This window comes from Saccostrea cucullata, unplaced genomic scaffold (genome assembly GCF_032062105.1).
Source record: "Saccostrea cucullata isolate Sc308-1 unplaced genomic scaffold, CSIRO_AGI_Scuc_v1 ctg4882, whole genome shotgun sequence".
In the NCBI taxonomy this organism is placed as follows: Eukaryota; Metazoa; Mollusca; class Bivalvia; order Ostreida; family Ostreidae; genus Saccostrea; species Saccostrea cuccullata.
In genome coordinates, this window is record NW_026930234.1 from 17,811 (window position 1) to 29,195 (window position 11,385).

An 11,385-nucleotide genomic window follows, 5' to 3' on the forward strand; every position below is an offset into this window, starting at 1 on the left:
TTATTTAAATGAAATAAATTTGCATGAATACACATATACATATACAAGGGCATATTATTTATATATTTTATTAAAGTGTGTAAATATAGCTAAAGTAAATTTAAAATTATGTTTTTTTTCACAGTCAAACTGAATAATGCCTTATAATATGCATGTGTTTGCATCCGTCTCTAATTTGTACACACTTCCCCTGTTCCCTAAATACACTTTAGCCCCCCCCCCCAAAAAAAAAAAAATAAATAACACACACACACACACACTAAACAACAATGTAGTCTGTACCCGAAAACACATACCCGGTATTAATTTTTTTCATTTCGTACACACAAACTTAAGTTACATCTTCTGTTACATTCTCCTCCTATTATATGATCTTCAGGAGTAAGTTAATTTGCTTTCAAATCTCTACATTTTTTACCTGTGCCTAGGGTAGAACCATTCCTATTGATTTCCGGTGGCCGTATCCACTGCTTGTTAATGTTTTCTTCCATTTGCATCATAACGTATGGGTTTTCAAAATAGATTGAATCCATCCCTCTCGTTAGACATCATAAATTTTGCTCCAATATTTCACAAGACCTGTCTCTTTCATTTTCATTAATTGATTGATGATTTACTTTGTCACTCACAACTTAATTCCATTTTTAAACAGTTAAAAATACATCATTTTCATATTGTTTATTACCCTGGTGTCTGTTTTGCCACATGTTGTTAGAAAGTTCTTTTGACAAGAGAGTCAACTATTTCTGGTCTTTAGTGCAAAAGAGTCAGCAAAGGGAAATAACTCTCGGTCAATTTTCATGAAAAGTGATGATTTCAGGCGATTGGAAAACAACATTTAACTGATTTACCCACCTCAAATCTTTTTGTATCTTTTAGATCTAAGTTCTATCTTACTGAAAAAATCTTTTATTTCAGTTGAAATTGCCTGCAAAAATTTCTATGCACGTGAAGAAATAGGTACCTTTGTATTCATTTTATGACAATCTTCGTGTTAATTGATCTGTATTATATTAAAAACCTTGAGTTAAATTGAATAAAATTTTTATGCCAAGAAACTTTGATTACTTAGCTATAAAATGAGACCCATGTTACGTTCTCAACTTTTCTATGCTTAAGAAGCATGGAATTATTTTGCATGGTGATGACAATTAGGTCATTTTCGCCATGGCAAAATATTTCAAGGCCGTTGCTATGGAAACCAAGGAAGCACTGTCCAAAATTTACCCACCTATAGTCTTTATATAGGACACTCTTTAATATTATATTGATAAAATAAAATTCCATGATAGTGCGTGGCCAAGCATATTTGGTCCTTACAGAGAATTGATGTAAAATCTTGGTAATGTGAGACGACCAAATTAGGCAATTCGATTGTTTTTTTTTTTTTGTTGTTTTTTTTTTGTTTTGTTTTGTTTTTTGGTGAATAATATATCTTCAAAGATGGATATGGAGATAACAAACAGTACTCAATATCAATGTTCTTAAACCAATACAAAATAGGGGCAGAGCAAACATGGATATCCTAACAATAAGAGTTGGTATCAGGTGCCATGGAGAAGTGAACATCCCCTGCCGACCGGTAACACTGTGCTCCTTGTCATTATCTTGACATAACGAAAATATCGGCCGTCAATTTAATCTATGAATCGTGGACAAACGGTTATAATGAAAACTATCAGTCAGCATTTGACTCAATCATCAATTTTATTTGCTGACCAGGTCATTGTATCGTCCACAGAACTTACAAACTGATAGATAAGTACGTTGATATTTTTGTTTCATCAGCTTCTTTGTCAATGATTTTCATCGTTTTAAAAAATGTTTTTAAGTAGAGCATCCTTTTGCATACCGAATCAACCGAGAGATATAAATCCGTATGCAGATGATGAAGGTCTATTGTTGCATAAGCAATGGAAGTTGACGATAGAAAAGTTATAGTCATCACAATGCAAAAAACAACATTTTTACCTCGGAGTCTTTCACGTTTCCAACTTAAAACGTTAGACTTCAATGATCACTCAACCACATTTTTCGATTTCCTGATACTTTTTATTGAACATCGTTATATGCATGATGGGAATTAAGATTTCTTTTTGATCACATGCAGGGTTTTTTGGTCAAAAAAGAGTAATTAATCCAATTTTTGTACCAGCTTTTTCACTAATATCGAAAGATATTTATAACCTACAAATAAATAAAACCATAATTATGAAAATAAAACCTTATTTTCAGAATTTGGGAATTTGAAAATATTATCACAACTGTTTAAACCCATTATTATTTGGTTTGCAGTTTATACATTAAAACTTTAAGTAATAATGAATGATTTGAATAAAAATATCAAATTCTCGTTTTCCCAATTATAAATCAATGTGTCTAATTACGTCACGTGTCTGGATGTTGAATTAAAATATAGTTTTTTAAGAATCTGATTCTAGGGTCATCATTGTGTTTCTTATTTTCAGATGAATGTCTTCAGTATTGCTGCGGAGTTTGGATTAAAGCGCCAAATATAGAAAGTGAAAACTTCTACCCCCCTTTCAAAAGTGAAATGTCTTTTGTCAACTTTAAAAAACTACGGTCCAATAACCAACCTTTTAAACATTGTGCCATATTTTGCTTAGACGGACTTTTGGATTATGATACCTGTAATGCCAAACTTGCAATTATTTGTGAAAAAGAATAATTTGATCAGGTTCATCAATTTTTTCCTATTGATTTTCTTCTATAACTCAAAAGTACCGCCGAAAAATAATATACAGTAAATCAATAAATCACAAGGGTTGATTCAAAAGTTCGTGGAATGTCTGCATATCTTATTGATGTATTAGATAAAGTGATTGGCAATTAGAAATGAAAAAAATGAACACTTACTGAGTTTATTTTAATCAAAAAAATAAATTCATATCTTTTTGGTAGTGTCACTATGGAAATCGCCATAATGAATGTTTGGAAAATCGGGGAGGACATTCACTCATTTGTAATTCATTATCATTTCAATTACATATACCTGTTTTTATGTTAGAAGAGAGGAAAAACGCACAAATGAAAGGACAATTATGTTCATTATTATTAACTTCTGTGTGGGAATTAAATTGATTTACTGGATAACAATGTTAACCGAAGTCAAAATTCGGTCGAGCCATAAATTTTGTGAAAATCTCTGGAAAACTCTGATTTAGAGGCATATACTATTGATACGGAATGAGCAAAATGCTATAAGCAAATGAATTTCCGGTGGCTCAAGAAATCAAAGGAAAATAAAACTTCCATGTATAGTTAATTTCAGGTGTGGTCACCTTTTTCGGGAAAGTATTTTTTTCTCATAGACAAAATGAGTTAATGCACTTAACCGCCATCGTGCTGTACGTGAAATTACTACTGAAATCGGAACATAAAGAGAAAAGACGGAGGGCATTATTAAAATGGTTGTAATATTCGGTATAAAGATAAGCCAGATTATTCTTAAGAAAAGGAAATAAAGGGAAAAGGCAGTGATCTATTGAACTTCTAAGTTGTTTTGGACATGAGGGGAAGATCCTCTAATAACTTGACGTGACAAACTTAATTTGACGTTGTGTTGAAGAGTATCTCCAAGATTTTACAAGATTTTATGTTCAAAAACCTCGTGAGAGGTCATTGGTTATTGTTGCATACTGAACCTTCCATTTTGTTTGTATTGGTTTGATTAGAGGATCGGTACCAGTACATGCTATAATGAAATTGATTTGGGAGAATTGGGGATTCATGTAAAAGTGAATTTATTTTTATAACTATATCAGTTTTTCTTCAATTATGGAAGTTATATTACTTTGAGCGTTGTTGTGAATTGTGCTTTATAAATAAAAATTAATTTCATTATAATGTGTATTGTAAACGATCCTCTAATTAAAATTATGTCCAAATAAGTGTATCTCACTTCCATTCACAATGGCCGCACAGAAAGAACGTATGTGAATTCTGCTTAGAACTGATATTGAATATCAATATATAATGATATGACTATAAATTTAATGATTTGTCAAACACGATTTTTAGATCTCTAATTTGTTTAGTCTATACTGAAACTGAAATTTAATATATACATGTACACAAAAGTGTGACTATTATATTATTTATTTAGAATTATTTAGAATTATTAAATATCAAGTGTCAAGAAAAATATATAGATTTATTATCTAGACTTTAACAGGACTTCTTGTATATGAGAAGAATACTTAAGAAAAAAAGTATGTACATCATCAGAGAAACTTACAGTATTTTGATACAGTTTACTGGTTTTTCCGTCTGAACGTCCTAAAAACTTGCAGTGAACCGAGTATTAATTCTGTATTCGATTGGCATCCGTAATACATGTGTATAAATATGATAACATCTTTTGCAGAAAAGACAGACCTTTTGCATTGTAATTTATGCTAAGCTAAATTAAAATCCGTTAACAAAAGCTAAATTTCCTTTTTAATCACGTCCAAAGGAATTAGTGCTTACAGGAAAGCTTAAATTGTAGAAGAGGAGTATAAATAATATACATTTGAATAAAAGTCTTTTTTTTTATTCTTGGAAGAATCATTTGAATATCAGTCACTTTTTTATGTCAAAAATACAGATGTTTGGGCAAGGTACTGATTACAAGTGGCATTTGTCCGCGTTCTGATACGTCACACGATACCAAAGTTAGGATGTCCAAAAGGTGTGTACTGAAAGAAAGAAATTCTCATGAAAAATTATGTCTGCAATGCTGATAGTTAAGTGCATTTTTCGGGAAACACATTTTTTAACATAGATTCACACCCAGTTTTAATTAAACGAAGAAAACGTAGTGTCATATAATTCAAAATATTTTTTTTTCTGAAATTAATGTTAAAAATAATTGAATTGCTTTCTAGCTATGCAATGCAAATTTCAGTAATATTTGAATGTATTCAGTAAAGAATAATTCATCAAAGTTAAGAAAATGACTTCTTAAAAGTACAAAAAAAATTAATTATCTCATCTTTACCCAAGTCATTTCTACTTTTTATCAATTTAATAGTTCAATAAATAACTTACTTTTTGTAGTTTTCAGCGAAATGTTTGACGAACGATTGGATAAACCAGCTACCGAGAATCTCATTCCTATATGAGTAATAGCCAGGCATTGTTGAGAGAGCTAACAACATATCAGCTTCGTTGGGCACATATTTAATCCCATCAGCTACATAGTCCCGATGACTTCGCACCACTGTAGTAAATTTTAAATGTTCATTAAACATGTTCAAAGAAAATATATGCTGAAATTGTTACTTGTTGATAACTAATTTTTAGGTCACTATTTTACATCCAGTGTGATGGTGATTTGTTGCTATCTGTTTTCGTCTGTCATTGTGCGTCCGTCAACTGTCAATCTGTTTGCCCGATTGTAGTAAGCATTGAGAAATTTACCAAAATACATACATGTAGTCCCATGTTCATTGGTTCTATATGTAGTGATAGAGAGGAGCTATATAGATTATATAGTGAAAATGCAGTAATTCTTTGTAAATCTTCCCTTCTGCTCCTGGGGATTAAACAAAAAAAAAATTCATGTAAAGTTATGATGAGAATAAGGTGTGTTTCTTCAAAAATTGTGAATTTTCGGGCCCTCGGTTAATGGTTCAGGTGTAAGAGTAGGGCTCAATTGCTTATAAAATGAAAATGCATGACTACTTTAAACATGATCTTCTCTGCACCTTGGTTTTAAATAAGCTTACTACAAATATTGCTATGATGAAGAATCGTGTCTCTTCCAATATCTCGATTTTCATGGATCAGGGGTTTTGGTGTAAGAGCGGGAATATAAAATTTTAAAGTAAAATACACTTCATCTTTGCAAATCTTCTCTGTCCATGTGTATAAATTATAAGCAGATGAACTTTCTGGGTCCGTGGTACCATAAAAGGCGGAGACTCTAATTATATTCAGAAAATAAATTGCTGTTTTTTAATATGCCTCTTTGTATAAATCATAACCCTTCGCAGCACAGTTAAGGTTACAAATGGAAATATTGGCGATATTTTAAAGATAAATAACACATACTTTATTAAGATGGGTGATACTTTTTAGGACTTCACTGATATTAAAAATGGTAATGTGGTTTAAATCAACATGTTGGGAACATTTAGATTTTTTTTAACACTTGTCACGTGATGTCGAGGTCAAATAATTTTAGCAATTATACTTGCAGTTTAGAGGCTGTCTATTAATTCCAATATTGCTGATTGATTGATTGTATACTGTTTAACGTACCTCTCCAGAATATTTCACTGATATGGAAACGTCACCATTGCCGGTGAAGGGCTGCAAATTTAGCCCTATGCTCGGCACTTATGGCCTTTGAACAGGGAGGGATCTTTATCGTGCCACACCTGCAGTGACACGGGGCCTCGGTTTATACGGTCTCATCCGAAGGACCGCCCCATTTAGTCGCCTTTTACGACAAGCAAGGGGGTACTGAAGACCTTTTCTAACCCGGATCCCAAAGGGGATCCAATATTGCAAGGGTATAACCAAGTTAAAAATCTTAGTTTAATTTATGATCCTTTTCAACACTATATGTAGTTTGTGAACCTATATAGTTTTCTTTTTTAAATTGCTAAAATTTAATTTGTTGGACGGTAGGTTGAATATTTTGCTGGTCAGCTACATTGAATATAGCTATATTTAATTTATTTGCACGAGTTCATGAGGTTCGCAGCACTTTTCAAATATCTTAATGTTTCTTGAGTTTATATGTAAAAACTTGACAAGATACATGGAGGTTATGCCCTTGCAATAAATCGATTTATTAGGGCCCTTCCATTACTTTTTCAATGAATCTGCATACAAACACACGACAGAATCACTTGTCTGGAGAAAGAACGGACAGTTTATAAATAAAATACTAAAACAGACATCGCATCCAAGTTAACAGTCTTTTATTTAATTGCAAAAAATATTTTATTTGAGAACAAAAGATAATTTTTAATTGTACAAAATGTGACTTGATAAGCCTCTCACTGTGTACAAACTGCGTCATTTTTGCGAGATGACGTCACATTGACAAGTGCATTGCGATCGATGCATCGTTTATATACTTTTGCGTGGGATTTAACAAACGACAAAAATGCAGGTAATTGTACGTTTGTATGTAGTATACAGCTATCCAGCTGTATGGAATAGCAAATAATTTCATTTAATGTTATTTTGAAGACCTTATATTATGTGTGACGTCATATCAAATATTCCCCGTACAAATCAGTCCCCGCCTCCTTACTTTAATCTTAACTGTGCTGCGTTTTCCAAAATTTTGAAATATGTGAACCAAGGGTCAGAGGTTCTTATGGGGTGGGGCACTTCTAAATATTGCTGAATTTTACTAATAATAGTTCAAATGTACTTTTATTCTACCCTGCCCATGGAAAACTCGAATTTTCTATTTTTTTTTTTTTTTGCATCACATTTTAGCATCTCAGTAGTTGTATCGAAATATGTCAGTCCCACCGGAAACAAAGGCTGCAAATTCCGGTTATGAGGGAAAAACTACATGATTTCAATCCCCCCCCCCTAAAAAATAATTTATAGAAATGTGTTTGATATGATTTCTGGGTATGTTTTTACCTCCGATGGCGTGATTTATTCTGCTAAAAATGAGAGGTTATCATAGCGAGATCTCGAAGAGGGTAAGAGAACAAGACACCAAACTTATACGATTAATAATTTTTAATAAGTAAGTAAAAGATAAAGGGATAAATACTACAGGCGTCACTTCCGGTCGTAAAAGAAAATGATAATAGAAATCGAAAAGAGCAATACATGATGTGTCTTAAATTGCCCTTTAAAATGAATATCCAATTTTTTTATATAAAGTTTTAATTTGCATGGTTTAAGATTTGACCGTATTGGTAATTTTCAATTTGATCAAAATGCCATTTTTTTTTTTTTGAAAATATATTAAAGTTCAAGTTTCGCGACATTTTTACATATGTTATATAAAAATGCTTAATTTTTCTTTTTTCAGGAAATATTCAGTGCAAACTAGAACAAATTTATTATTTTAACTAATATGTATCTTTACAAGGCCTATAACTATCAGAAAAAAAAAAATAACAGCTTCCCTCTATATTTCCCATTAGAAAAACAAGCCAATAAAAAGCCCATCTTTGTCTTGATTTGGTTGGATAGCAAAAATAGCATAATTTCTGATACTATTTCAAGCCTCTACGTGCAAATAAATGTAAAAAAAAAAAAGTATTAGAATTCTCATCAATAAAATATCTTCTACAAAATAAGTCAATAATGAATATCATTCTAAAATTTTCTAGAATGTTGATTTTAAGGTGACCAAAATGACTCTTATCATAGAAAGTCCTTTCAACTTTTCGTTTTTAATCTTTTTTTAATCATCTTACGCAGCACTGTTAAGGCCTATTATGAGAAATCAATGGAAAATAGAGGTGCAAAAAAGGTGGACTTTTTAAAAATTCAATTTATTTTAATTAAGCTGTTTTATTATCACAGAACTTTAATACTTATGGAAATAGGGTCGTATAACCCACTCTGTACTGTATGAAGTTTAGTCCCATCGATGGAGAGTCACGTGATAAATGCATAGTTTGTGTACTGAATGTAGGTCATTAACAAATTTCAATATCGCAAGGGTATATCCTAGTTTAAATTAAGAATTCAAGCTATTAATTGTTTCTGCATACTTTGTAGTTTCTGAGAAGTGCTGCTGCTTTGAATAGAATTCGCGTTTTAATAGTTAACATTTCAAGTAAATAGGCCAATGTCGAAATATGTTTGAATTTTACCAAATATTTTGTGTAAAGAAAGCAGCAGCACTTTTCAAGTTAAGGAAAAAATCCTTTATCTTTATTCAAAAAATGGTTCAGATCTATGCAGTGTATGCCCTTGCGAAAGTACGATTTTATGAGGCATCTTGATGTAAAATATACGTAACCTGTACATAAAAACACGACATAAGTAATAAAATACATTCTCGTGGTAGTTAATTAATAACTGCACTAAACAAAAGATGTATATTGGTATTAATGGACTATTTAAAACTCGTAAATAATATTCCGTTAAATAATAAAACGCATTTTTCATTGTTAAAAAAATCCTCAATCTGCCTCTCATAGAACATGAAATACGTCATTTTTACCAATATGAGGTCATGTATACAAGTTCATCGCGATCTGTGCTTTGTTTATAACGAGCTACATGCAATTTAACTTGCAACTTTTTAAAATGCATTGATAAGTTATATTGTTAAGTCATATTTTTGTGTGACGTCACAGTAAACTTTTCCCGAATAAATTACGCCCCGCCCCCTTTTTCAAGCCTTAACAATGCTGCGTATTGTACTGTATCTCATTAGTAGTTTTGAACTATGTCATTCGCATCGGAAACAAAAAGGAGATCTTCCAGTTTTGAGAGAAAAAACAACATAATTTTATTATTTTACATTCGAATAAATATTTTTATAGAAAAAAAAAATTGAAAAAATTGAAACGAATTCTAGACATGTTAATTAAACTGCAAATGTCTAGAGCTAAGTCAAATATCTTTTTTAAATTCACTTCCGCTCATGTGATTTTGAAAAAACTTTATGCGCAAGTGGTATGCAGTTATTTGAAAAACGTGTGTTTCTTTCGTTAATGTTACTTAAACGTGGCACTGCATACTTCTTGGGCTGTAACAATATACGCCATTTAAAAGTTAACAGTTAGTTTTATCATTTATTCCATAATTGCACTTGTTTTCCATGTAGATTTTCCATACTTTGTGTCCATAATAGATAGTTCTGTAGAAATTCTCCCAACCGAAAATGTCTTTTATTGGAATTTTACAAGAAGCACTGACTTTCACACTTGAGGGCTTACTGGACATTTAAACATGCATCTTGTATGGAGGTACGGAATTGATTATAGATAAGAACACCTTTCTAGTGGTCAATGGTACTGTCCCTTATGTTGTTAAGGGCACTAACGTGGGGGACCAGGAGTTGAGGATAGGGTTGTTGTCGTTTTCTTTCAGGACAACTGATTGACACTTTGAAATAACACATTATTTGGTTGAATTAAATGTTGAACTCAAAATTTATATCGTAAAAAAGCTTCCGTACATTGTTCTAGTGTAAAAATAAGCTGTCAACTGTAAAAGTCAGCACTATTAAAAATTCATAAGTTCTATAGGATAGGAGATGCCAAACCTTCACTGCAGTGCATTAATTGCCTCCGCTTTCACAGAGAGTGGAATTAATCAATTTGGTTTGACTGTCTAGCTGTACTTACATCCGTCAGACTATCTTATTAATCTATGTGTGTAATACTTTCTTCGTTTATCGTCGATATATTTGACTATGAAATTTTTAGCAGTATTCTGTATGATTTAGAGAAGTATACACCGTTATCATAAGTCTAATATTGTTTGAAATAATAGTTAAAAAGACAGCATGCCATGAGTTTTTTTTCTTTCCCCTTTAATAGATGACAAATTTAGACTTTACCTTGATTGATAGGATATAATTTAATCAAGAGTAAGACCTCATTTTGGAAACATGGCACTGGAGTGGGATCTCCCCAAAAGGAACCTATCTCTCTACAGCAAATCATTTTGGGAAGTAAGGTTCGAAAATGAGACTTCCATCTTAGTTAGTTTATTCTTCCTATACTTTTTGGGAAATGACTCTAGGGCGAGACCCTTCCTTACTGTGTGTGTGGGGGGGGGGGGGGGGGGGGGGGGGGGAACTGAAGAGCAAGGCGTCCGGGGAAACAATCATTATTTGGGTTCTTTACCTGAATTATGAACTTACTAATATGATCATTATCACCCTGACAAGCTTGAACTAAGAACAGCTTGGGTTTTCCAGCCAAACTTTTGCAATGAGTTCCAATGAATAGGTTGATAACATCACGAATTTGTATCTCCTTCCGATCTATTCCATACACAGCATTCTCTGAGCCATGGGCTAATATGCAGCATACAAATGCATCAGACTCACTATGGTCCTTTAATGACATTTCTCGTACTTCATCAAATATTTGATGGGACTCCAAATCTCTTTTCATTGAAATATTAAAATCAACGTCGTGGAATATCTTTGTAAGTTTCTCTAAAGAAAACAAAAGAAAGAAAACATCATAATAATGTCCTCTGTAAAAACCAGTGTTGCGGCATAGAAGCTGGTTGTTGCTGGCGCTGTCCTTTGTCCTTTCTGTTATTTTATCCAATATGCAATTTCGTTTCGTACATCAATGCAAAAATAAAGTACTTTTTCTCATGATCATATTTCTTCAAAATTCATAGAGAAATAATGGAGATGCTAGAATGGGACTTCCCTGAATTCGCTGAAATTCGGCAGTTGAAGAAATACGTGTACAT

General features: G+C 32.2%; 1 protein-coding gene across 1 annotated transcript; it reads right to left on the reverse strand.

Annotated features, from left to right (window-relative positions):
• Window positions 1-4,597: 4,597 nt before the first annotated feature.
• On the reverse strand, window positions 4,598-11,024 carry LOC134283356 (caspase-8-like). The gene is made up of 3 exons (XM_062765814.1): window positions 10,817-11,024; window positions 5,053-5,224; window positions 4,598-4,700 (listed from the first exon to the last, which is right to left on the reverse strand). The coding sequence occupies exons 1-3, from the start codon at window positions 11,022-11,024 to the stop codon at window positions 4,598-4,600; spliced, it is 483 nt and encodes a 160-aa protein (XP_062621798.1).
• Between the last annotated feature and the right edge of the window lie 361 nt (window positions 11,025-11,385).

Excerpts from the sequence above, each read along its gene's own strand:
- LOC134283356 (XM_062765814.1), bottom strand. The coding sequence starts at position 11,024 with ATGTCATTAAAGGACCATAGTGAGTCTGATGCATTTGTATGCTGCATA. Across the intron at positions 5,225-10,816 it reads GGGTGATAATGATCATATTA|TGGTGCGAAGTCATCGGGAC; the intron begins GTAAGTTCATAA and ends AATTTACTACAG. Across the intron at positions 4,701-5,052 it reads TTCGCTGAAAACTACAAAAA|TACACACCTTTTGGACATCC; the intron begins GTAAGTTATTTA and ends TCTTTCTTTCAG.